The sequence below is a fragment of the Hippocampus zosterae genome, chromosome 4, assembly GCF_025434085.1.
Source record: "Hippocampus zosterae strain Florida chromosome 4, ASM2543408v3, whole genome shotgun sequence".
In the NCBI taxonomy this organism is placed as follows: Eukaryota; Metazoa; Chordata; class Actinopteri; order Syngnathiformes; family Syngnathidae; genus Hippocampus; species Hippocampus zosterae.
Window position 1 is genome coordinate 25,489,533 of NC_067454.1, and position 27,676 is coordinate 25,517,208.

General features: G+C 44.3%; 2 protein-coding genes and 1 long non-coding RNA gene across 7 annotated transcripts in view; 2 read left to right on the plus strand and 1 right to left on the minus strand.

Moving 5' to 3' along the window:
• LOC127599791 (uncharacterized) overlaps positions 1-12,658 on the plus strand; it is a 149,257-nt gene extending 136,599 nt beyond the window's left edge. Inside the window, exon 2 of the mRNA XM_052064030.1 lies at positions 12,179-12,658. Coding sequence (XP_051919990.1) covers positions 12,179-12,490 — 312 coding nt within the window. The 3' untranslated portion in view covers positions 12,491-12,658. The remainder of the gene's footprint in view (positions 1-12,178) is intronic.
• Positions 12,659-13,042: 384 nt separating this feature from the next.
• crtc3 (CREB regulated transcription coactivator 3) overlaps positions 13,043-27,676 on the minus strand; it is a 61,549-nt gene continuing 46,915 nt past the window's right edge. For all 5 annotated transcript variants that reach the window (XM_052063934.1, XM_052063933.1, XM_052063932.1 and 2 more), the window contains 5 exons: positions 24,543-24,778; positions 24,167-24,319; positions 23,962-24,045; positions 20,434-20,641; positions 13,043-15,635 (listed from right to left, as the gene is read on the minus strand). In XM_052063934.1, coding sequence (XP_051919894.1) covers positions 15,430-15,635; positions 20,434-20,641; positions 23,962-24,045; positions 24,167-24,319; positions 24,543-24,778 — 887 coding nt within the window. In that variant the 3' untranslated portion in view covers positions 13,043-15,429. The remainder of the gene's footprint in view (positions 15,636-20,433; positions 20,642-23,961; positions 24,046-24,166; positions 24,320-24,542; positions 24,779-27,676) is intronic.
• On the plus strand, positions 18,533-22,016 carry LOC127599846 (uncharacterized). Its single transcript, XR_007962196.1, has 2 exons — positions 18,533-18,818; positions 20,089-22,016. It is a non-coding gene; the product is annotated as an uncharacterized LOC127599846 (long non-coding RNA).

The window sequence follows — 27,676 nt, forward strand, 5'->3', positions numbered from 1 at the left end:
TTGTGTGTTTGCTGAGAGGCAGCAACAGTCGGACGCGTGTTGACAGTAATCATCGCATTCATGCACTTGTGTGTGGTATATTTTTCATTGTGCGCATTTGGTCGCAGTGTGCCGCTCTGTAATCAGAGACACTTCTGTGTTCCAACAAGACTTAAAAGGGGGGTTCTTCAACCCCTCTCCTTCCTCTTTCAGCTTTTTACTGAACTGGCAGTTTGCCAGTGTAACAGTGTCTTGGCGCTTGGACCGTGTTTCGCACACTGACAAAAATACCGTCAATGTGAAGAATCATAACCATCGCAGAGGAAATATGCTCAGGGGTAGGATTTTGATATGTGGAAATAAAGAAATGAAAGCGCCTTTCTCATGAATATGTTATCTACTTCATTTGGTTGTCGTTCGTATTAGTTTTACAGGCACACTTGGTGACTCTTCTCAGAGAGAGTCGGGGCAACGCATAAGCGAGCTCAGCGGCTGCTTGAGGCTGCTGACCACTAGAGGGGACCTCAAAAGAATGAAGATGTATGACATTTGGATTCCGATTGAGCCTTCAGCTTTGGTGTTTAGCTGCTAAAGATAGCAGCATCATCACTGGCAGGGTCAGTGCATCTTCATGTAACTAACGTTAACATTTAGCAACAAGCAGGGTAACACAGGTAACGTATTGATGCTAGCTCACTCAACCGTCCGTCTTTGACATGCACTTGAGTTCTGATTTTAAGGGTGAATCATCGTCTTTTGTGTTACCATATTGGCCCGAATATAAGACGACCCTGATTTCGATTTTTGACCCACTTTTCTCCAGATTGTCACTACGTTTCTCCAGTTTCTGTTATTTCTTCTATTATTCTATTATTCTTCGTGGCAGGGGTTCACTTTGGCCTGAGGAGTCAAGTTCAGCATTCGCTTAATTGATATCTGGCTTCATCTAGCGTCATGAATGAGTATAACGTCTAGACCCTGAATATAAGACAACCCCCACTTTTTCAGTCTTATTTCAATGCAAAAAAACACAGTCTTATATTCGGGCCAATACGGTACATCGAATATGCTGTATACTTTGGTCTTTTGTGGTGTTTGATGACATAGTTCTTGCAATTTTTCTTGCAAAAAAATTCTTGAAATTCAACAAAAAGAAGACAGAGGTGATATTGTTTGGTCCCAGTGGCCCTTGTACATTCCATCCTGTAGACTTGGGCCCCCTGTCTCCTTATCTGAAATCAACGGTCTCAAACTTGGGCCTTAAACTGGAAAGTGATTTCAAACTCGATCGGCAAATTGGTGCCGTTGTTAAATCCAGCTTCTTTCACCTTAGACAGCTGGCCAAAATAAAACCTCTCCTCTCACATGAACACTTTGAGACAGTAATTAATGCCTTTGTCACATCCCGGTTCGATTACTGCAATGCCCTTTACTTTGGAGTCAGCTAGTCCTCCATTAAGCGCCTTCAGCTGGTCCAGAATGCCGCTGCTCGCCTCTTGACGGGTACTCGTAAGAGGGAGCACATAACTCCTACTCTGGCATCCCTTCACTGGCTCCCCATTCATTTTAGAGCTATTTTCAAGATCCTCCTCTTTGTTTTCAAATCTCTGAATAATCTCGCGCCACCTTCCCTCTCTGAGCTCATCCGCCCCTACACACCTGCCCGACGCCTCAGGTCTGTGGACCAGTCTTTGTTAGAAGTACCAAGAACTAAACTGAGGCTCAGAGGGGATCGAGCCTTTTCTGTTGCTGGTCCCTCTCTCTGGAATGACCTCCTACTGAACATTCGGCAAGCCTCCTCGCTGCCCATCTTCAAAGCCCTCCTCAAAACTCACTTGTATTCTTTGGCGTTCGACTCAGCATGACTTAGATTTGTTCTTGATTTTACTGTTTGGTGCTTTCTACCGCCTTTATTACCGATTTGTCTTACTGTTTATTGTGCATGTTAAATTGCTCATGTACAGCACTTTGTATGCAGCGATGGCTGTTTGAAAGTGCTCTATAAATACTGTTGACTTGACTTGACAATTTATGCTATAAATTATGAGGAATGGTGTTTTAGGCTATAGCTGGTCATAAGTGTCAAAAGCTAGCTTGCTTTTTTTTTTTTTTTTTTTACTTTCTCATTGAATTTTAAGGTATTTGAGGACATGCATGCCAAGTTACATCCAATTTGTACGATGCTGAAGAAAATAATATGGTGCCAAAATTTGCGTCCTTGAACTGCGGTCGAGGGAGGCATGGGAGCCGCCCCCCTGGATAAGACAGGTGCGTTGTCAGCGATGGCGTGTGAAGCTGGTGGCCAAACAAACAATAGGCAGACGGGGTTTGTATTGCTGAGTTGGGTTTAATGGCAATGATAGTTGTTCCCTACGCTTGTCTTGACTCAAAAATGCTTCTCTTTGCTCTTACTTGTCCGCACAAAGCCGCACACAGCTTCGTACAGCCACTGCTGAGTTTTACATTGTTAGGTTTACTTTCAGTCACAGGCCATTCTATCGTTTTGAATTAGAAAAAAAGGAGTTTGCCCGCTTTTTCAAGTCTTTAAAATGTCACACCTTAATTCTTAACATATTGTCAAAATTTTAACACCATTGTGTTCCTCTATATGCCCGCTGATGAATTTCACGACTTTTTTTTGTTTTGTTTTTTTCACAAAAAAAAAAATCTAAGTTGATCTTTTTAAAAGACTCACTTGTGCACCCAAAGCTGTGCAGCTGCCATACTGTATCAAGCTAGAAAAGAGTCACCCAAATGATCTGCACCAAATATGTCGTCACTAAGTTACGTGTAAAGAGCCTCCCTCAATAAGCTTTGTACATTACTTGCCACAAGCTTTTCTTTTCTATGATACCAAACTATGATCTATTTAAATGAAGCTCTCTCCAGTCCATCATGATTGCTCGGGAGCAATTTGCCATCTCATGGAGCCAGGCAATATTTGAGAAATAACTCTGGCTACGCACAAAAAAATAGCAAATAGGTGAGTTTTTCAGTTCATGACACAAATACATGCGAAATCACCCCAATACCGATGAGCCCATGTGCAGCAGACTTCCACTGTACAAACAATCCCAATACCGTATCAGACAGGCAAGTTTAATTAAAAGTGGATAATTTTGCAGTGGAATCACTGCTTTGTGTTAAATATATTGTTTTATACGGAACAGGCATCGACTACCGGAGGTTAGAGGGTTTGTTGGGCAGAAATTAAATGTCCCCCCTACCCCCCACACACACACACTTACACTGTCCCGCTTTCTTTTTCTCTCCTCTTTCTCTTTTTTCTTTTCAAACTCTTGGATGCATATCCCCTCTTCATTACTTTGCACGACGTGCAGTTTAATAAACGGAATGGACTTTCAAAACGTGATTGTCACTATACTTTTGTCCGCCACAAGATGGCCCCCAAGCCAGAGGCTTGCCTTGGGTCAAGAATTGCCTCTGACCATGCCGCAAGCATTACCTCCCGCCCCCGCAAACTAACCAACTATCAAAAAATACTGGTATGATTTTCCAAATGAAAAAAAAAATGTTAAAAGGCATGTCATGTTTATTTTTAGGATGCCGGGATGCAGATGCTGAGAGAGTGACGTAGCTGCCGTTGTGAGGGCCTCCAATAACATCATGTCACTCAGACCAGCAAATTTGATCCCGAAGGGAAGGAGGCAGCATGTGATCTGTGAATGGAAGCCTTGATGTTCTGGTCTGGCTTGTGGCCTTTGTTTACATGATGCGTGTGTTATGCTCAGCCAATCGGATTGCATCATCGCAACCACGAGAACATCTGCTTTCAATAAGCCACGCACAAATAACTATTTGGATGGATTGGATAGATAAGGAGTTATTTTTACATGCACGCATGCTCAGTCGCTGCAGCTTTCTTTTGGCAAATGAAGGGAACTACCATGCCCCTGACATAAAACAGTGCCTTTGGACAACTTCAAGCCAGTTACCTAGGCATGTGATTTATGCGCTCGCAGGTACATCTCTGACACTCTGCAGACTTTGGTGGTTTATTCAAATTCACACGCAAAGGAAAGAGCCTGAGGTAACATTGCTGTATTGTGGACAGAGGCAGCAGATGTTTCTCATCCACACTTCTTGTGTGGACCACCTCGACTCATTGGTCACCTTGAATATATAAAACAAGACGTTTGTGTCTCTATACGTAATGCATTTGGTTCGCGCAAGAAATCTATCTAGCTGTCTACACTGGCTTGCAAAAGTATCCGGCCGCCATGAACTCTTTGACCTTGCGCCACATTTCAGGATTCATACCTAAAGATATTAAATTGGATTTTTTTTGGGGGGGGGGGGGTGAAGAATCGCCATCATGAAGTGGAACGAAATTCATACAATACATTGAATTGTTTTTAGAAAAGTGCGGCATGTATAATGATTTGTCCCCTTTGCTGTCAGTGTAGCCAACTCACTCCAAAGGTTCCCTGATGGTTTGGTAACGATCCGATGTTCACCTAAATGACTGATGATGATAAATAGGGTTCAGAGCAGGATTAGCCTCGGTCGGTGGTCGGCAACCCGCGGCTCAAGAGCCGCATGCCGCTCGTGATGCCGTCCCAGTGGCTCCCTGGAGCTTTTTCAAAAATGTTTGAAAATTGAATTTGCAGGGCGGGATGACAGGCAGTGGCTGTTGTTTAAAAAAACAAAAAAAAAACAGCGTTTCATGTACAATTTACCAAGGGTACTGGCAAAGAATGGGAATGTGGAGAGCCGAGAGAAGCATTTTTCAACAGTACACGTGAGCTACGATAGTTAACACGCTGCAAAAGTGCATCCCATGCTTCGTTCATCTTAGCAGCCGTTATGGCTATTGCTCATGATGGCATGCGTGTGAAAGTGTGTGCGTATATGCGCGTGTGCGGTCACGGGTCGATCTCGGAGGTTGGTTGATCGAAAAGTAGATCTTTGGTCAAAAGAGTTTGGGCACCCCTGCTCCCCAGATACACTGCAGGGAAAAACAATCATGAAGGCTCATTGCGTATTTGGGGCCATCTTCGTCATTTTGATAGTAGGCTAAGATAACTAATATAGATACAGCATGTGTTGCCTTCATTATAAGGCTTATATTTGCCGTTGAATTTTTTGCGACTCCAGACATATTCTTTTTTTTTTCCAATACGGCTGTTCAAGATTTCACAAGCTTTAAACATCTCACGGAGCACTGGTTCGATCAACCACATTGAAATGCGAGAGTATCTGACCACTGCCAACCTACCAAGACCTGGACGTCCCGTTAGACTTCTCCTTACAAATGAGGAGAGCACTGATCAAAGATTCAGCCAAGAGGCCCATCATCGCTCTGGATGAACTGCAGAGGTCCACTGCCAAGGTGGGAAAATCTGTTCAAAGGACAAGTATTTGTAACACACTGCAAAAATCAGGCCTTTTTTGGAATTGTGGCAAGAAAATAGCCATTTCCCCAAAACAGCCATTAAAAGTCCCGGTGGAAGTTTGCCACTAGCTACCTGGGGGAGACACCAAACTTGAGGAAGAAGGTGCTCTGGTCAGATGAAAGCAAAATGAAACTTTTTGGGCTAAATCCAAAACGTTAAGTTTGGCATAAAAGTAGCACTGCAAATCTTGAACCAAACTTTGAACCGCACCCTCTCTGTTAAGCAGATGTGGTAACCACCACTATCACTCTGATCCTCAACTTTATTTTTTATGTCACGGACCGGTTTAGACAAGTACGGTACAAGCTTTTGGCGGACCAGCAACCATTTGCCGACCGAGGGTGGAGCTTTACAAAACGAACTTATTGCTTTTAAATTGCTGACAGCATAGATAATTATGAAGTATGTCGATAATTTATTAACAGAGAACATTTTCATTCATTTCAAACAGTTGTATTCATCAGCAAAACAAATGTAGAACAGTATAAAAGAACACAGTGAAGTACTAAAAATTGTTCAGGAATAATGAACATGCCTTAAAATGTAAACACAATATTTTTAAGTTATTATCCTATATACAACCTCAGCATAATTGCTCCATGCAAATGTGCATCATCAAAAGATGACATGATTGATTACCGCATTCGTCCGGTGGCTGCCAGCTAATTATTAGTTGCTAAACTGCTCATGCTAACGTGGGCAGGCTGTGCCAACTACTTCAACAGTTTTGTTGTACTGTATTGCCTTGTTTTTGACATACCTTCCTCCACGGTGGATTGGAGATAGCACTGTACCTTCAACGGCAAGTAACCTCTCGTCAAAATAGTTTAATCTTTAGAAGATGATGCCAAATCATGGCCGCCCAACATGATTTCGACAATCATTCATAATGGCAAGAAAATCATGGCAGAGTTTGAAGCCAACAGATTGATAGATGAGCGTAAACGGCTTCGGGGTGTGGCACATCTTCAACTGGAGAAGAGGCCCTTTTCATTTGCTGACTGAATGTTTTCAGAGATGAAGTAGGAACGCTTCTGTTGTTTGTTTCATGTCTACCGGTAATTAAATCGGAGGTGTCAAACATACGGCCCGCGGGCTGGAACCGGCCATCAAGGAGGTTCGACCAGGCCCGCAGGATACTTTAAAAGTGAAAAAAAAAGCATAAAAGACACGGAATGAATATTTTTAACAAGATGCAATGCATGGAGTATCCGCTAGGGGGCACACTCTTTTGACCAGAGTAGAAGACAACAGCAGCCTCAGTCTGTCACTGAGACAGACCCAACACAGCAGACGCTATCAAGGACATGTGAATACTTTATTCTTTCCACATTTAATAGCACTCTCCTTAGTTTGTAAGGTGTAGGCAGGGAATACATTTAGATTTTATAGGCAAATGTGTAAATGGTTTTAAAAATCCTTTCTTTATATATCTTTTTTAATCTTAAAGTGCATTACTATATTTTTCAATACCAATACTTGTTTTGTAAGTTTTGTGCCTTTATACAATCAGTGGGATCAGTTGGAATGCATATATGTGAATGATTAAAGTAAATTGCACATTTGTCTAAGGAAATCTAAGGTGCTTCATGAAATGTTTTTTAAAAGATATTTTCATTACATTTCAACATTTTCCAAATGTTCTTGTGCTTCTTTAGACCAAACAAAGGAAAGACATTATTTTGATTATTTATAGCAGAGTATGGTATAATTTTAACGGTCCGGCCCACTTGACATCTACCAAGGGCTTATGTGGCCCACAATGTGAAATGAGTTTGACACCCCTGAACTAAATCTTTTTTTTCTTCATACTGTATACACCTATTTGTAATTGACATGTTTATGCTGTATTACACGTTCATGTTATCTATAAATGTTCCTACTGTGTTATACTTTGTGGTTGGAGACCGTCTTAGCGGAAATGGTTACAATGAACTACCGTTAGAATGTACAGATTTGCCATGTCCCTTGAGGTACATGATTTCGACTGTAGCAGATTATTAGCAAATGTGTTGTGTGCAATTTATTGGCTTTGGTAGAGATATGACAATGTTCTGGCAAGCGATTTGTAATTTTGCTGGCTGTGAGTAGTTCTCACTATGTTGAGCTCGGAAGGCATTTTAAAACATGAATAACTCAAGTCTGCAGACAGTGGATTTGTATTAGTTGAGCTGTAGCCTGAATTATATGGACTGTGTCATTATATCCTACTCTCTAAACCACAGTTGATCAAAGTTATTGTATTCTCTTCATTCTCTCTTCTTTGTTTTGTGACCACCATACATCAAATCATTACGGCCTTGGAGTACGCGTGCCAACTCCTCAATCTTTCCACAGCCATTAGGGCAGCGTCACATTCAAAACATGTCATAACATCACATTCAGGTGTGCTGCAATGTATGTGCTGTCCAGGGGAGCTCCGGATGAAAACAAGAAATGTATGTGCAGCCGCAAAATACAAGACGGGCACATGGTGACGCATCCATTTAGTTTCAAATGCCACCCTTTATGGATGCTGGCAATCGTCCCTTTTACCTTTTTTCCTTGCTGGTCATTAAACCAAACATGCAGTACTTTTTATTTATTTATTTTTGTCATTCATCAACACTGAACTACATTTCCAACCTCAATTCTACACTGACCTACATTTACAACCACAATCGCCAATATGAGCAATATTTTTTTAATCTGCCACAAAGGGAGTAGTTTGCTGGCCTACAAATATCTTCTCATTTTTCTGTCCTCTGATTAGTTGGTCAGAGCAAGTCAGGTATGACTAGCAACACACTTCTCGAGCGATCTGCTCACATTCACACATTTAATAATCAGCGAGTAGTTATGTTTTGTCATGTTTTTAGATAAATATAAATTTTGAACAATCCAGATCATCTACATGACACAGTTGTGTTGTTACATTGCAGTTTTGTACAGTAGTGATAATTGAGAATGAATCACAACTGCAAAGAAAACAGATAAACAAACCAAAAAAAATATATCCCAACTGCATTTAAAAAAAACACAAAAAATCACTACTGCTACAAAAAAAAACCCCAAACAAAAAAAACTGTGAATAAAGAAAATCATTTAAAATACCAGTCGGGGTGGGTAGGTGAGGGAGATCAGGCTCATAGGGTGAGAGGGACAGGCTGCCCGACTGACTGCCTCTCATCCAAAAAGCTAGCAATCTGAGCAGGTTGCTGAACACTGCATCAACACTAAGACAAAATAGCAAGGTGACTTTAAGTCAAAGTGAAGACCTATTCATATGGATTTTTCATATTCATATGGAATTTTGTTGGTCAGGTGGTTAATTCACAGTTCTCAGGATGCCGCTTGATGGTGTTGAACTTGAGCCTGTTGTGTTGGTGTACTGGTGTGTGGCTAAACTAAGTTTGTCATACCGCAAGTAGGCAATGTCTCGTACATCGCATTTTTTTCTTTTGACACAAGGCATCTATAAAGTCCTCCTTTATGTAGATGTTGGAGTCTTAAGAATTTTGCTCCTGTTCTGTCCTTATATTTTTCAAATTTCACCGCAACTGGCCTCGGTCAAAGCTTCCCGGGTTTGGGTCTCCCAGTGTAGTGAGCTTTCTCCAACTCAACTTTCCAGTGTAACTGCAACTTCTCCCTGAAAAATTATTTGCCTTTTTGATTCTGTTTCAGTCCTGGTACTGTGTTGTGTTATATAAATTCCATCCAAACTGATTACAACAGTTGGTTGCATTGATGTGTCATCTTAATTGAGGTTGATGATTTTCATGAACACTTTTTTTGAGCTCCTCCGTGAGTCGTCACCTTACCGTGGTGGAGGGGTTTGTGTGTCCCAATGATCCTAGAAGCTAAGTTGTCTGGGGCTTTATGCCCCTGGCAGGGTCACCCATGGCAAACAGGTTCTAGGTGAGGGGCCAGACAAAGCACGGCTCAAAGACCCCAATGATGATTGCAATAAATGGATCTAGGTTTCCCTTGCCCGGACGTGGGTCACCGGGGCCCCCCTCTGGAGCCAGGCCTGGAGGTGGGGCTCGTTGGCAAGCGCCTGGTGGCCGGGCCTACACCCATGGGGCCCGGCCGGGCACAGCCCGAAGAGGCAACGTGGGTCCCCCTTCCCATGGGCTCACCACCCATGAGAGGGGCCAGAGGGGTCGGGTGCAATGTGAGCTGGGCGGCAACCAAAGGCGGGGACCCTGGCGGTCCGATCCTCGGCTGCAGAAGCTAGCTCTTGGGACATGGAATGTCACCTCTCTGGCAGGGAAGGAGCCCGAGCTGGTGTGTGAGGCAGAGAATTTCCGACTGGATATAGTCGGACTTGCCTCCACACACAGCCTGGGTTCTGGTACCAGTTCTCTCGAGAGGGGTTGGACTCTCTTCCACTCTGGAGTTGCTCACGGTGAGAGGCGCAGAGCAGGTGTGGGCATACTCATTTCCCCCCGGCTCAGTGCCTGTACATTGGGGTTCCCACCGGTAGACGAGAGGGTTGCCTCCCTCCGCCTTCAGGTGGGTGGACGGTTGTTTGTGCAGATGCACCAAACAGCAGCTCAGCATACCCACCCTTTTTGGAGTCCTTGGAGGGTGTGCTGGAGAGTACTCCTGCTGGGGACTCACTTGTTCTGCTGGGGGACTTCAATGCTCACATGGGCAATGACAGTGAGACCTGGAGGGGCGTGATTGGGAGGAACGGCCCCCCCGATCAGAACCCGAGTGGTGTTTTGTTATTGGACTTCTGTGCTCGTCACAGATTGGCCATAGCGAACACCTTGTTCAAGCATAAGGGTGTCCATATGTGCACTTGGCACCAGGACACCCTAGGCCCCAATTCGATGATCGACTTTGTAGTTGTATCATCGGATTTGCGGCCGCATGTTCTGGACACTCGGGTGAAGAGAGGGGCGGAGCTGTCAACTGATCACCACCTGGTGGTGAGTAGGCTCCGATGGTGAAGGAAGATGCCGGTCCGTCCTGGCTGACCCAAATGTATAGTGAGGGTTTGTTGGGAACGTCTGGCGGAATCCCGTCAGAAGGAGTTTCAACTCCCACCTCCGACAGAGCTTTTCCCATGTTCCGGGGGAGGCGGGGGACATTGAGGCCGAGTGGACCATGTTCCGTGCCTCTATTGTTGAGGCGGCCAATCTGAGTTGTGGCCGTAAGGTGGTTGGTGCCTGTCGTGGCGGCAACCCCCGTACTCGCTGGTGGACACCAGCAGTAAGGGATGCCGTCAAGCTGAAGAAGGAGTCCTATCGAGCCTTTATGGCCTGCCAGAGGCAGCTGACGGGTATCGACTGGCCAAGCGGACCGCGGCTTCGGTGGTCGCCGAGGCAAAAACCCGAGCGTGGGAAGAGTTTGGCGAGGCCATGGAAGCCGACTTCCGGGCGGCTTCGAGGAAATTCTGGTCCACCATCCGACGTCTCAGGAGGGGGAAGCAGTGCACCACTAACACTGTGTACGGTGGGGATGGGGCGCTGCTGACTTCGACTCGGGACGTTGTGAACCGGTGGGCAGAGTACTTCGAAGACCTCCTCAACTCCACCAACACGCCTTCCTTGGAGGAAGCAGAGCCTGGGGACTCTGAGGTGGGCTCTCCTATCTCTGTGGTTGAAGTCACCGATGTGGTTAAAAAGCTCCTCGGTGGCAAGGCCCCAGGGGTGGATGAGATCCGCCCGGAGTTCCTCAAGACTCTGGATGTTGTGGGGCTGTCCTGGTTGACACGCCTCTGCAACATCGCGTGGTCAACAGGGCGAGTGCCTCTGGATTGGCAGACCGGGGTGGTAGTCCCTCTTTTTAAAAAGGGGGACCGGAGGGTGTGTTCCAACTACAGAGGGATCACACTCCTCAGCCTCCCTGGTAAGGTCTATTCAGGAGTGCTGGAGAGGAGGGTCCGTCAGGAAGTCGAGCCTCAGATTGAGGAGGAGCAGTGTGGTTTTCGTCCCGCCCGTGGAACAGTGGACCAGCTCTACACCGTTAGCAGGGTCCTTGAGGTTATGTGGGAATTCGCCCAACCAGTCTACATGTGTTTTGTGGACTTGGAGAAGGCGTTTGACCGTGTCCCTCGGGGAGTTCTGTGGGGGGTGCTTCGAGGGTATGGGGTACCGAACCCCCTGATACGGGCTGTTCGGTCACTGTACCACCGATGTCAGAGTTTGGTTCGCATTGGCGGCAGTAAGTCGGAATCGTTTCCAGTGGGGGTAGGACTCCGCCAAGGCTGCCCTTTGTCGCCGATTCTGTTCATAACTTTTATGGACAGAATTTCTAGGCGAGCCGAAGCGTTGAGGGGGTCCGTTTTGGGGGGGCTCAGTATTGCATCCCTGCTTTTTGCAGACGATGTGGTGCTGTTGGCTCCTTCAAACGGGGCTCTCCAACTATCACTGGAGCATTTCGCAGCCGAGTGTGAAGCGGTTGGGATGAAAAGCAGCACCTCCAAATCTGAAACCATGGTCCTCAGTCGGAAAAGGGTGGAGTGCCCCCTCCGGGTCGGGGAGGAAATCTTGCCCCAAGTGGAGGAGTTCAAGTATCTTGGGGTCTTGTTCACGAGTGGGGGCAGGAGGGAGCGGGAGATCGACAGGCGGATCGGTGCAGCGTCTGCTGTGATGCGGACGTTGTATCGGTCTGTTGTGGTGAAGAAGGAGCTGAGCCAAAGGGCGAAGCTCTCAATTTACCGGTCGATCTACGTCCCAACCCTCATCTATGGTCACGAGCTATGGGTCGTGACCGAAAGAACGAGATCCCGGATACAAGCGGCCGAAATGAGTTTTTTCCGCAGGGTGTCCGGGCTCTCCCTTAGAGATAAGGTGAGAAGCTCGGTCATCCGGGAGGGGCTCAGAGTCGAGCCGCTTCTCCTCCAGATCGAGAGGAGCCAGATGAGGTGGCTTGGGCATCTGATTCGGATGCCTCCTGAGCGCCTCCCTGGTGAGGTGTTCCGGGCATGTCCCACCGGGAGGAGACCCCGAGGAAGACCCAGGACATGCTGGAGAGACTATGTCACCCAGCTGGCCTGGGAACGTCTCGGGATCCCCCGGGGAGAGTTGGAAGAAGTAGCTAGGGTGAGGGAAGTCTGGGCTTCCCTGCTAAAGCTATTGCCCCCGCGACCCGGCCCCGGATAAGCGGTAGATGGTGGATGGATGGATGGATGGACTTTTTTTGAGATAAGAGATTGGAAAAGTGATTAAATGATGACATGTTTATCAAGTCCCTGCAAAATTATCTGTCAGTGATAAAAGCATGTGGTGTCATTTAATAGGAAACAAGTGGCATCATTTCCAGTTAGCTTTTCCACAAATAGAAGCCCCAAATCAATTAAACTATCACATCTGTCTATCTATCTATCATGCTTTATTGTAAGTCAGTTTCCCATAAATCTTCATTCTAGCAGGAGCTCAAAGGACAATCACAAGCTTCCAAATGTGTAAAAATCGGCTGGGGAAGGCCCTTTTCTGTTCCAACATGGGTGTGACCCAGTTTTAAAAAAAGTAATATCCATAAAGGCTTGCTCAGAATCGTTGACCCCGTTCAACACCTTTGGGAGGAACTAGAACAGATTGGAAGGCAGAGATCCTAAGATCCTACAAAGATGAATAAACATAATGGACAAGTTGCTAACACCTGTGACTCTACTGCCATCTACAGGCAAAAGAAGGAACGTCACCACGTATCAATCTTAATGTACTGTTATGACTTTTATTGTTTCTATTAAACCAAAAGGGTAAGCACTAAACATATATTAAAAACCAAGACAGTTTACTTTTATGTGAGGAACCATAAAGACGCAGATCAAATGACAAAAGAAGTAGTAACACGAGTGGACATTTCTTTAAATAACAGACCTGTACATATGTGACTAAAAAGTAAGACACACTCCCAAAAAAATTGATACTAAGTTGACAGAAAAGAACCAGAGGCAGCTGATACAACTAGAGAGAAGCAGTGGCTAGCTGGAATATAAAAAGTACAAATACACATTTAAGGCAGCAGAAGGTAGGCATTGAGAGACAGCAAGAGAGAACCCCGGAAACAGGTAGGGGGACAGACAAAATTCACTTTAGATGCATTTAGACATAAGGAAAAACAAACAAGAGAAGTGGCTCCATCACACGCAGTGATCCCACTGTCTAACGGTGTTTACAACAGAGCCAGCACAAAGGTCTGGAAGCTCAAACTAAATATGAACTCTGATAAACAAACTCCAACACCCCCTTCATTTTTGATATCATAAGGTGAAATTTCTCTGTCGCCGGGCATCACCTGACTGAAAAGTAAAATGCAAACAGTGCCGTAAAGAGGGAGCTCTCGATGTCGTGCCGTTTCTCATGGCACTGGTAACACCCCAGTTATCCATCTGGTGACAACCCGCAAGAGCAGACTGAACGAGAAACACCGTGGACACCGGACACAGGTAATATTGTGACTTCACAATATGTTCTGCCCATAAAAAAAATATATATATTAAAAACCCGCAGGGTTAGCTGCACTGCATAGCTTACATGACGCACCTGTTCAACAGGTGGTGGCGTGGGGTTGAAACAGAAAACAATTGCATAGCTAAAAGAGCAAAACCAGAACAATGCTCTTTATCCTTTCGTTAACGATATTCAAAATATAGCTTTTTGAATTGCATTCCCCTTTTTCAGTGAAACGGGCAACAGGGGCACTCAATGCCCGAAATGATTTCAAAAGTATGTATTAAATTCTCAGGAAATTAATTTACACAAGTGTCATCTTCTTCGTCATGGCTTCATTCAACTTCTTTGGGTTGTCGTGCTTAAAAAAAAGAAAAAAAGAAACTAACGTTCGTGCGGATTAAGACTCCGTGTGCCAATCAGTGCAAAAGACATGAAGTGCAATGTTCCATGTTGTCCCGTGTCCACGTGCGTCGTCTGCACTCAGCCACTTTGTCTGTTGAGCCACGCGGGGGCGCGGGCGGGCGGGGGGTCGACTGTACTGCAAACCCAAGTGATGCACAGCAGTACAGCGCATGCCCTTTCTCACAACATTGAAGCCCAGTGCAAGCGCCAGTACAAGTTGGTACAAAACTTCAAATACAATACACGGATGTGGTAATCATAAAAAAAAACGTGTCAAAATCTTATTTTCATCTTTTAAAATTAATGCATACAACATTCCCCCACTGAGGGGACATCTAGCCTTTTTTTTGCAGCACATATGAGAATTTGAGCTCTTCGTTATAAATCCAAACATTTGTATTCTTTAGTAACACGTACTCAAAATAATATCTTTGTAAACAGTTTGCCCTTTTTGTTTTGTAGTACATTCGAATCATACAAAAATTGCAACTTCGTTTATTAATCGATCTCTGTGGCAAACACCTCCGAAGGAATCTGTTCTAGATTCCAACTGACACCTGCGATGCTCCTATTCTTTTTCCTAATACGATTGTTCGAGAGCGTGAAGCAGTTTGATACCTCAGCTAGAGGGAAGCGGATGTTTACCTCTGTCACACGCCACCGCTCCAGCAGAGAACCTCTCATCTGATTCTGATTACGGGAGCAGTGAAAAAAAAAGTAAATTGGGTGTTGGCATGGTTCTTGGGATTGCCATGGTAAGTAACCTTGGCAGCGTTGCTGCCGTGGCGACGAGGGTTGGCTGAGAAGGGTGACAGAAGGATGGCCCACACTCCTCAATAGATCAGCTCATATGTTTGGCTCAGGACTTTTTGATTCCAGTGGGCAGGGCAGCCTAGGGGGTGACTCCCATGACCACAAATGACAAACATGAGCTGAAGCAAGTGTGAGGATGCCTTTGCATGGAGCAGGCATAAATCAGGTTTCTTTAACATCCAACTTCCTCAAAAGCATGTGCGTGCGTGTGTATGTGTGTGTGTTCATGTCTCCGTGTACTGTGTCCACATCATTCACATTTGATGATTTTTAGTGGCAGTCAATGCATGCACCATCGCCCGATCGAACACATGCATATTCAGGTTCATGCACTTTGCTCTTTATACTGCAAATGTGACTGTGTGTGTATGTGTGTGTGTGTGTGCGTGCGTGTGTGTATTGATCAAAGGGAGATAAAAATGTCCCATTCAGAGTCTGTCACTGCGGAAGGTATCCTCCACAGATGGGTCTGGCAGTACCATGTCGGGATCGCTGAGCATGCTCAGACCGTCCAGGCTGAGGGGCTCTATGTGCAGCTCATCTTCCAGCGGGAAGCCTCCCTCCGAGTCAAAACACTCTGGCACCGTCGAGAGAACGCCGCTGAAGTCTTTTGATAAACTGGGGTTGGACTCATCTGTGGGTAGAGCGGGTGACATATAAGTGTGGTTCAATATCATTTTCCACTTAGTCATGCTGTCTGACTGCCCTCACTGGTATTCATATTTAAACGGAACTCTTATCCATTGTCAAAGCAGCCCTGAAGTAACCGTTACTGGTTCACAAAAATGAAGAAAGAACAAAGGCACAAAGCCTCATTCCTAATTTCATTCTCTTTAAGCGACAATACTGCAGGGGTAAAAGGCTGCCAAACAGCACACCAAGACATTTCATGTTGCTTCATAGTCTTTTATGCCTTTGCCGATTGACAGCGAGTTCTCTGAGCAGAGGAGGATCTTTTCTTGGCCATTTGTTTGTATAAAACAATGCTTGTGTATATATCAAATACAAGTTGTGTTCATAATACAAACCCAAGTCCAATTAAATTGGGATGTTGTGTTAAACATAAATCAAAACAGAATACAATGACATCAACATGTAAATGATATCACCACATGGGTGTTAAAGACCACTTAAGGAAACTAACGTCAAGTTCGGGGCTACATCCGCAAGTCAAGTCAACAGTATTTATAGAGCACTTTCAAACAGCCATCGCTGCATACAAAGTGCTGCACATGGAGCGATTTAACATACACAATAAACAGTAAGACGAATCGGTAATAAAGGCGGTAGAAAGCACCAAGCAGTAAAATCAAGAACAAATCCAAGTCATGCTAAGTCGAACGCCAAAGAATACGAGTGAGTTTTGAGGAGGGCTTTAAAGATGGGCAGCGAGGAGGCTTGCCAAATGTTCAGTGGGAGGTCATTCCAGAGAGAGGGACGAGCAACAGAAAAGGCTCGATCCCCTGAGCCTCAGTTTAGTTCTCGGTACTTCTAACAAAGACTGGTCCACAGACCTGAGGCGCCGGGCAGGTGTGTAGGGGCGGATGAGCTCAGAGAGGTAAGGTGGCGCGAGATTATTCAGAGATTTGAAAACAAAGAGGAGGATCTTGAAAATAACTCTAAAATGAATGGGGAGCAAGTGAAGGGATGCCAGAGTAGGAGTTATATGCCCCCTCTTACGAGTACCAGTCAAGAGGCGAGCAGCGGCATTCTGGACCAGCTGAAGGCGCTTAATGGAGGACTGGCTGACTCCAAAGTACAGGGCATTGCAGTAATCCAGCCGGGATGTGACAAAGGCATGAATTACTGTTTCAAAGTGTTCATGTGAGAGGAGAGGTTTTATCTTGGCCAGCTGTCTAAGGTGAAAGAAGCTTGATTTAACAACGGCACCAATTTGCTGATCGAGTTTGAAATCACTGTCCAGTTTAAGGCCCAAGTTTGAGACCGTTGATTTCAGATAAGGAGACAGGGGGCCCAGGTCTACAGGATGGAATGTACAAGGGCCACTGGGACCAAACAATATCACCTCTGTCTTCTTTTCGTTGAATTTCAAGAAATTCTGTGCCATCCAGGTTTTGATTTCTTCCAGACAGGATAGGAGTGGCCTTAATGAGAAGGCGTCTTTCTTGCTCAGTGGGACATAGATCTGGCAGTCATCTGCATAGCAGTCGAAGGGAATACCATGTTTCCTTAAGATGGAACCCAATGGGAGCAGATACAGCGAGAACAGCAGAGGCCCCAGAATTGAGCCCTGTGGAACACCACATGACAGTCAGCAGAATACTGTGATCCACTGTATCAAATGCTGCAGTTAAGTCCAATAAAACCAGACACACGTGGTCTCCAGAGTCATTTACCAGGAGGATGTCATTAGAAACGCGTAGCAGGGACAACTCCGTGCTATGCATCGTCTTGAAACCTGACTGGATGTTATGTTCATCCAAGAAAAGTTTCAACTGCATGTGCACCACTTTTTCCAGAATTTTGGAAATGTTTGGAAATGGGCCTGTAACTTTACAGCACATCTGGATCAAGACCAGGTTTCTTGATCAAGGGTTGTACCACAGCATGTTTAAACTGTTGGGGAACTACACCAGAAGAAAGCCTGCTGTTGATGATATCCAAGACCGATGCACCAACACTCGGGAGAACCTCCTGAAAGAAGCGTGGGGGAAGAGAGTCGCAAGGGGAGCCAGATGGCTTCGTCTGGCGAACTACATCCTCCAAAAGCGCCAAGGACACAGTATCAAAAGAATTTAGTACAGCTGAACATGGAACATGGACAGAGGGGTCAGATGCGGTATTTGAGACCGGAGTCCTAGCTGTAGAGACCTTATCAATGAAAAACTGAAGGAATCTGTTGCACATCTCGGGTGAAGAATCCGAGCAAGTAGGCAGAGGGGGTTTGAGTACAGAATCTATCGTTTTAAATAGTCCGCGTGGGTTGTGACGGTTAGCTAGAATAAGGTCCGACAGATAATCTCTTTTGGCCTCTTTTACTGTGAGCTGGTAGTTACGCCAGCAGTCTTTCCAAATTTGATAAGAGACATGCAATTTGTCTTTTTTCCACTTGCGTTCAGCTTTGCGACACTCCTGCCTAGCTGCGCGGGTAATGTCGTTAAACCATGGCTCGGGTTTAGGCTTTGGGAGCACAATTTTTAAAGGAGCCACCAAATCCAAGATGTCACGGCATGACGAGTCGAACCAAGAGGCGAGTTCCTCTGTGTTAGACGAGGGTACACAAAGGTTATTAAAGGCATCAGAGAAACCACTAGCAGTGCGAGGGTAAAAAATTCAGCGTTTACAACTAGGAGCGCCAGATTTCACAGCAGCATGCGATAAGACTACGTCAAATAAAACTGCCTTGTGATCAGAAATCCCATTTTCAAGGACTTCCAGATTTGACACCGGTAGACCATGAGCAAGGACAAGGTCTAAAATATGTCCTTGTTCACGTGTCGGGCTGGTCATTGCTTAAAAACGATTTTAAGCAAGGGCAACTTTAAAACTCTACTATACAAAGCTAAAGCCATTCATCAACAACACCCAGAAACGCTGCCGGCTTCTCTGGGCCCGAGCTCATTGAAGATGGGCTGATGCAAAGTAGAACGGTATTCTGTGGTATGTCGAGTTCCATATTTCAACATGTTTTTGGGAATTGTGGCCATCGTGTCCTCCGGGCCAAAGAGGAAAAGAACCATACTAAATGTTATGGACACAAAGTCCACGAGTCGGCATCTGTGATTGTATGGGGCTGTGTTCGTGCCAATGGCATGTTTTTTTTCCACATCTCCGAAGACACAATTAATGCTGAAAGGTACATAGCGGTTTTGGAGGAACATTTGTTGCCTCTGCTAATTTCAGCAAGACAATGCCAAACCACATTCCACACATATTACAACATTGTGGCTTGGTAGTAAGAGTGCAGATACTAGACTGCCCAGCCTGCAGTCCGGCCTCATCTCCCATTCAAAATGTGTGGTGCATTATGAGTGTAAAATATGACAACGGAGACCCCGGACTATTGAACAGCTGAAGCTCTACATCAAGCAAGAATGGAAAAGAATTCCATATACAAAGCATTAACAATTAGTGTCCTTAGTCACTAAAACATTTGAGAATTTTGTTAAAAAGAAAGGGTGATGTAACACAATGGTAAACATGACCCTGTCACGGCTTTTTTGCAATGTATTGCAGCCATAAAATTCAAAGTTAATGTTTTTTTTAAATTATATATATATATATTCATTCATTCATTCATTCATTCATCTTCCGTACCGCTTGATCCTCACTAGGGTCGCGGGGGGTGCTGGAGCCCATCCCAGCCGTCTCCGGGCAGTAGGCGGGGGACACCCTGAATCGGTTGCCAGCCAATCGCAGGGCGCACAGAAACGAACAACCATTCGCACTCACACTCACACCTAGGGACAATTTAGAGTGTTCAATCAGCCTGCCATGCATATTTTTGGAATGTGGGAGGAAACCGGAGCACCCGGAGAAAACCCACGCAGGCCCGGGGAGAACATGCAAACTCCACACAGGGAGGCCGGAGCTGGAATCGAACCCGGTACCTCTGCACTGTGAAGCCGACGTGCTAACCACTGGACTACCGGGCCGCCCATATATATATATATATATATATATATATATATATATATATATATATATATATATATATATATATATATATATATATATATATATATATAAATATATAAGAGAGAGAGAGAGAGAGAGAGAGAGAGAGAGAGAGAGAGAGAGAGAGAGAGAGAGATTTTAGTTTGAACATTAAATATTTTGTCTTTGTAGTGTATTCAATTAAATATAGGTTGAGCAGAAATGGCAGATCATTGTATTCCGTTTTTATGTTCAACACGGGTTCATCTGGGATGGGGTCAGAGTAGAGCTGAGGATCGAGAGGAGCCAGATGAAGTGGCTCGGGCATCTGGTTAGGATGCCTTCTGAATGCCTGCCTCGTGAGGTGCTCTGGGAACGCCACATCTGGTGGAGGCCCGGGAGATGACCCAAGACATGCTTGAGAGCCCATGTCTCCAGGCTGGTTTAGCAATGCCTCGAAATTACCCCAGGAGAGCTGGATAAAGCGGTTGGGGAAAGGGAATGATCGGCTACCATGCTACACCGGCTGACCACACAACCCGACCCTGGATAAGTGGAAGAAAATGGAAGGGCGCACCTAAGTAGTATTAGAAACATTTTAAGCATGATGGTGCATTTTAAAACCAAGTAAACCTAAAAATAAAGGCATTTCTTAAAAGAAAAAAGGGGAAAAAAGCAGATACACAACAGTCATGGGATTTGGCACCAATGCCCACTGGTTCATGCCTGAATGTAACATTCGAAATGATTATCATCCTCTTGTGTTTTAATTTCATTTTGTTCTCTTCTGCAGAAGCATTATGACGAACACTTACCAGTAAGAATGATGTTGGGCAGCCCTCCGCTGCAGTTGGAGTACAGCATGCTAGAAGCCATTTGCCTGGGCTCATGCAGGTTGCCATGGCTGCCCCCAAGCCCTGCGAGGGCTGACTGGGAGGAGTACAGAGAGGACAGGGAAGGGTCGAAGAAAGAGCCACCCGCTGTGGAGTTCATCGCATTTTCCAACATACTGAACTGGTCCGACTAGCCGGCAGATGGTTCAGAAAGAGAGCAAAAAGCAGAAAACTCTCTCAGTATCAATGCATCCTATTACAAGCCATTTCAATGATCATATCCATTAAACACATTGCATTTTGATCCATAGGGTGCAACCTATTTTTGTTGTGATTGACAGGGTTCATCCAGCTTAAGGAAAATTAAATGTAAGACTTTTTTTAATTCAATATTTTCATGGTTAGTACGACCATCAATTTACTTTTCAAGGGAATTCTCATCCATAATTCTGAAAATTACAGTTGTATTCACACAGTATAAGCCAGCTTTTATTTTATAGGGAGGAATATTTGGTCTTACAACCACAACATAAGATGAATACAATATAATAATCAAAACTCCAAGGCAAAAGAATGCTGCGGTGCATCTTTATGACATGAAACAAGAACGCGATCAAATTGAAATAAGGGTGGGATGAATACAAAAATGATTCACAAACAACATTCAATAAAAGATGGTTGATTTGTGTAATATCTCCGATTCCTTTTTCCCATTTTAGTCAGAAATACACTTGTAGTCGTATGGCAAAAGCAATTCTTTCCATCTTGAAAATGTCACACACAATGTCAATCCATTCATCAGTCATAGGTTTTCCTCGTCTTGAACACCACCTCTGAACGGCTTTCCTCCAAGCAGCACGAAGAATGCGAAAAAGGTATTTATGCCCTGGTGGCAGAGCCACTAAATATAAACAAAATACAATAGAAAGTATTTGAGACAAGAGCAAAATATGTGAAAATGATTTGTGCCATTTATCTCAATGCATCCACGCTGCCTCCGACAGGCAGGTGCATTTGTATCATGTCTTTTTAGAGCTGGTGTTAGAAAAGACCTAATGTGACTTTTCCATCAGAACTCTCTTCATCGTGGTGAACTTGAAACCGTCCACTGAAACACGCGTCACTGTTCCCGGTCTTCTCCAAATTGAATTGTCTGTTTAGATTTTGAAAACTGTTTCATTACAGCTACAGTACATAAAAGGAGTTCGAAGATGTATGCGTGTTAATACCGTACTGGCCCGAATAGAAGACGGCCCTGATTATAAGACGACCCCCTCTTTTTCAAGACTCAAGTTTGAAAAAAGACTTTTTGAACACCAAATTAATTTTTATACAGAAAATAATGACAGTACATCTGCAACAAATGATTATAACAATATATTTGATATGTTATTGATTTGTTATTTTGCCTCATTCAAATCTCAATATCTGAACATTGAAATATGTAAACTAAAGTGCAATCACATTCGTAAATAAATGGCTTCTGGTTTTTTAAATGTAAATTACATCACAACTTCTGAGCTGCCGGTTAACCTGGTCGATCTTTGACCCACTTTTCTCCAGATTGTCACTATGTTTCTCCATTTTCTGTTATCTCTTCCATTATTTTCTTCTTTTCTTTCTTACTGCTATTTTTTATTTTTCTTCTTCGCGCTATGGCTATTTTTATTTTTATTCTTCGTGATGGGTTCACTTTGGCCTGAGGAGTCAAGCTCAGCATTCGCTTCAACGATATCTGGCGCCATCTAGCGTCGTGAGTGGGTATAACGTCTAGGCCCCGATTATAAGACGCCCCCCACTTATTTCAATGGAAAAAACACCATCTTATATTCGAGCCAATACGGTAAATTATTGGTGTCACTGAGATAATTTATGATTCATCTGTTTTTGTTTCTTCAGTTTTAGTCTGGTTAAAAAAATCTCTCACTTAGTCCCGAACGTAATCACATCAATGTGTGTCTACTGTGAGGTGCCGGGAAATAAATATGCTTCCTGTCCTGCTATGGACTGCCTCTAAGCTTAGTCACGGCCCACTCCATACTGTCATACTACAAACTGTCGGGTTGAGTTGTGTGTGACGCATTTGTTCAACTCGGTTTCTCAGCCACACCATGAGTCCCATGACAAATGTTTTGAAAAATCATTTGATCATCGCACGCCGTTGCCAAGAGCACGGACATCACAAAGGGGGGGAGGTGGGACAACAAGAAAAGAGGCAGCCGGGACAGTATGTGGCCATGCAGGACCACAGCAACAAGTGTGGTCAGTGTCCTAACTGTAGGTCTGCAAGAGCACTAGCGCATGGCAAACGCTCTCGGCTCGGTACCCTATAAAGCAGTGGTCCCCAACAACCGAGATGCGACAAGCCATGCAGATGGAATATTAAAATACTTAAAAATCAGTAGTTACAGATGAAAGAACACAGCCTCATGTTGTTTACACAACAACTTTGGCATTTGTGCATTTAAGCTGATCCAGACAGGCATTGTAAAACATACTGATTGGATTCCTCTTTGCTTGTTTCCCTTGCCGTGATGATCAGTGTGGAGAATGGGTGCTGATATATATTTTTTAAACAGTCTTGTGAATGCTGTGCACAAATTGGTTGATGTTTATATATTGGTAACCATGTTCACGTGGTCGGTCTCTTGCAGTGGCAAATCAAAAAGAACTTTGGCGCCACGTCTTACCGACCGTTTACAAATGATTCCGACTGTATTGCAAACACTTGTCAGGGAGACAATGGATTCCTTGCATTTTTTTTCTCTCGAAATTTCCCTGCAACAAGAAAAACTGTTTGGGACCAAGTAAAATCATTGGTGAACATATTTGTAATCTTTTATAAGCCCTGATGAAACCCATAATTCGCTATGTTAGCAAACATTGAAGTGGATTGGATACAACTTTATTGTCAAATGTGCTGTATGTGTAGCATACAGCACATTTGATTGCCTGCTCAATGAAATATAGGGTAAAGTCCAACGCTTATAACTTTATTGATTGCTAAATTAATTTGATCTGAACCATTTCATGTGTCAGTTGCCAAGCCCTGATCTAAGACGGTCTTAATTTTATTGCATTTTTATAGAAACAAGTAACTACTTTCCTGAAAAAAATCCAGGAAAGCTGTCAGTATTTTTTTAAACGCATATTTATGTTAAGTGAAACCAAGAAATCTTGTCTTTATTTTCAGAAAAATGCTATTACTACACACTACTTTCTTTAAAAAGCACTTCTGATAAATATCAGTAAAAGCAGTTGTCATTTTTTTTGTTTGCAGCTGCTTAATGTAACCGATAAAGCAATTTGTAATCGAAAATAGTTCATTTTCAAATCAAGTACTCAGTCAAGTTACTTTTTCTTGGCTACTGTCGCAGTTTCCATGCATATGGCTGTATCACTTCAATATATATATATTTTTTACATTAACGTTCACAGTTAAGGTTTTTTTTCACCCCAATGCTGCTATTTATTCACAGTCCAAGTGTGTTTCCATAGTTTCAGGCTTACCTGGTACGGGAGGGTTTTGTTGTGGCGACTGAAGAACTGTTGCTCCATGAATGAGTCACTGAAGAGGGGTGCAAAATTGTTGTGCTGTAAGGAATGAAGAGCCACATTGTTCAGAAAAAAGTCATTCATTGTTCACTGTACAATGAAAAGTGACATGTGCGTAATATTGTAATAAGGGCATGTTGGCCATCATCCTGGCACTAACTTGGCTTGGGTTGAAGTCCAGAGTAGAAACAAGCTGCTGCTGCTGCTGCTGGTGGCACTGATGTGCCTGGTCCACTGCATGCTGGGATTGCTGGTAGAGAGGATAGGGAGGAGGTGGCTCCCTTGGCATGTTGCTGGTATCTAAAGCAACTCCCTACATCATAAAAAGAAGCCAGCAGGGGTCGCTATTAAATAGGAGTTAGTTACTCCAATAGGGCCTCTTCAGTGTAGTGGTGGGGCCCCCACATGGTTTTGACATTTGGAGCCTTTTGTTTATGTTTTTCTAAAAAAGGTTACTTTAGATTAGACAATTTTTAACTCAAATAAATATGATGTTAGATTGCCAAAATATATATTAAAATGCTCGGTAGGTGTACCTGTGTGATGGGAGACAATGACGGGGACATGGTGGGAGACAGCTGCTTCGACAGACCCCGACGCTGCTCTGGACCAGGAGACAGGGTGAGGGGGCTGATGGGTGGTGGTCTTCGCCGAGGGGAGTTACCAGAAAGACGCAGAGAGGAATTTATGGAGGGATTGCTGAGAGAAGACTGCAGCTGGCAGTTGTTGAGGGAAGCTTGAATTGTGGGATTACTCAGAGATGAGGAGAGGCCTGCAAATCAAACACATGCAAGACATCAAACCACTGATTAGCCACATTAAAAGGGCTAAACTGAGTCATGTTTCCGTCAAGTGTTATGGTTGCTTGGCCTTTGTTTGTAAAACAAGTTGCTAAGTTGTATGGAAATTGCTGCGACAGATATTATGAGGTGGCACGGCTTCACACGCTATAATGATATTAAACAAACAAGATGAATTTTACCAGTAGGGCATTAGAACAATGTCAATTAACAGTTTTGTACTCGCTTGCAATTTGTGCTTTTAATGCACCACTCACGATTGTTGGTAAACCCAAAAGTGGTACAGAGCAGTAATGGTGGACTGTACCATTTGGACGTTTTGACAATCGAATAAATAAATAAATAAATAAAAATGGGTTGTGCTAAAGTAAAGCAAACTGCATTGCTTGATACAAAATGTGACTTAATAAAGTCAAGTCACCAATGCAACCGAAGGCCTTTGGAAACCAAGAGAGACGGTGGATCTACTCTCCCTCGTCTCGTCTATCCCGTAACCACGGAGAGTCGTTGGGGCACCACAGATGATCTGCTGACCAGCTCTCTCCATCCTTCTCTGTCTTCGGCAGCTCTCATTGCCTCATTGAGTTTCAAGTGAGTCCATTCTATGATGTTATCTTCCCATCTTTTCTTTTGCCTCCCTCTTCTTCTGTCTCCTTGCAGGATGGTCTTTGCAAGGCCTGAGGATCTGGTGATGTGTCCGTACCACCTCAGTTTCCCGCTTAATGACAGTGGATAGGAGGTCATCATGTGGGCCGATGGCTTGTCTGATCTTTTCACGGACTTCCTCATTAGTGACATGTTGGGTGTAGGAGATACCCAAAACTCTTCGGTAGCATCTCATCTCCATACTCTGTATTCTCCTCTGGAGTTCTGCTGTAAGGGTCCATGTTTCGCAAGCGTAGAGAAAGATTGGGGTGACAAGTGAGCGCAGCAGTCTCACTTTTGATGCCAGACTTATGTTGTTATCATTCCATATGGGTCTGAGTTTTGCCAGAGCAGCAGTCGTTTGAACAATTCTGGCAATGATTTCTTGCTTTGATCCTTCATTGGACACAATTGCTCCGAGGTACTTGAAGCTCGACACACAGTGTCAGAGAGAATGCCATTGTTGTTGGTCATGATTTTTGTTTTGTCAGCATGGATCTCCATACCATATGCTCTGGAGGTGTTGTCCAGCCTTTGAACTAGACTGGCAAGTTCATTTTCTTCTCCAGCAAGCAAGTCGATGTCATTAGCAAAACAACGGTTTGTAATTGGTCTACCTCCTATGCTGACACTTCCTTCGTGGTCCGCCAAGGCATCCGCCATAACACGCTCAAGAAAGATGTTAAAGAGTATGGGAGAGAGAAGTTGAATGTATTACGTATTCCATTTCCGGCATGCTTCGCAACCCCACACCATAGACATACTGTGCCATTGGGCATCGTTACTGTGCCATTGGGAAGAGAGTCAGAGCCAAAATGAGAAAACAGGCAAACTGAGAGAGAAGAAAAGAGCCATTTGTAGAGTCAGATGGGTCAAAAGTATGCGTGTCTCTGCTCAGCCAGGCTGAACTGTGCTATGCCACACAGACAGAAACTACAGAGACTGGGAGGGAGTAGGCGTGGCAACCAAAGTACAAAGTGAAAACGTTTTAGTGACAGAGAGATCATTCACTGAGCTCTACATAACACAGTCGGCTGGCTGAGATAAACATCTCATGCTAAAAACTGTGAGTAGCGGGTTTTACTGTACTGTATAGTGTGAAGGCCGTCGGCTGGTAAGAAGGTGTGGGTCTCCCTAACTCCAAACAAGAAAAAAATATATATACCTGTATGTGCTTAGCCAAACTGAGTCACGTGTATTATGGGACTAGAAAGGTATGCGCCCGACCCTCTTGTGTCAATGGTCACATGCATGAGGGGTTGTTGACAATCTTACGTCATTTCTAACCCGAACAATTGGATGTAGACCATTGTGATATATTTCTTCAGACGGATCTAGATAGATTTGATCTCACCTCACTCATGTCTGCTAGAGAGTCAGAGATGTTTGAGGTTACAGACATGTATTCTTGCTACGTAAATACCTCTAGAAAAGTTAGTACAGGAGTTACCAATCTTTTTGACAGTGAGGGCTACTTCATGGCTATTGATTAATGCGAAGGGCTAGCGGTTTGATACTCTCGTCTGAAAAAAACAAATTTGGTCTGGTAAGCTTTCAATACAACTCCGGTCAACAGCAAATTTGAATTGGAGAGGGCTTTAAATGTGCCTAAATGGCGCCGCAAGAGTGGCTGCCTTTCCAGCAGCTCCTATATTTTGTTCTTCTACTTCTTCCTTTCATAACTTTGCTGCTGTGAATTGGGAATTTCTCCATTGCGAGACTAATAAAGGTTTTCTTATCTTTTTTTGCCAGCACATCCGGTTTTTGAGAAAATTATTTGTTTGTTTTGAATTCATTCATGTCAGCCCGGTAGTCCAGTGGTTAGCATGTCGGCTTCACAGTGCAGAGGTACCGGGTTCGATTCCAGCTCTGGCCTCCATGTGTGGAGTTCGCATGTTCTCCCCGGGCCTGCGTGGGTTTTCTCCGGGTGCTCCGGTTTCCTCCCACATTCCAAAAACATGCGTGGCAGGCTGATTGAACACTCTAAATTGTCCCTAGGTGTGAGTGTGAGCGTGGATGGTTGTTCGTCTCTGTGTGCCCCGTGATTGGCTGGCAACCGATTCAGGGTGTCCCCGCCTACTGCCCGGAGACAGCTGGGATAGGCTCCAGCACCCCCCGCGACCCTAGTGAGGATCAAGCGTTTCGGAAGATGAATGAATGAATGAATTCATTCAGTACCAGCCAATTCTGGACCAAGTCTGAATGAAGTTAAGTTTGACCGATGA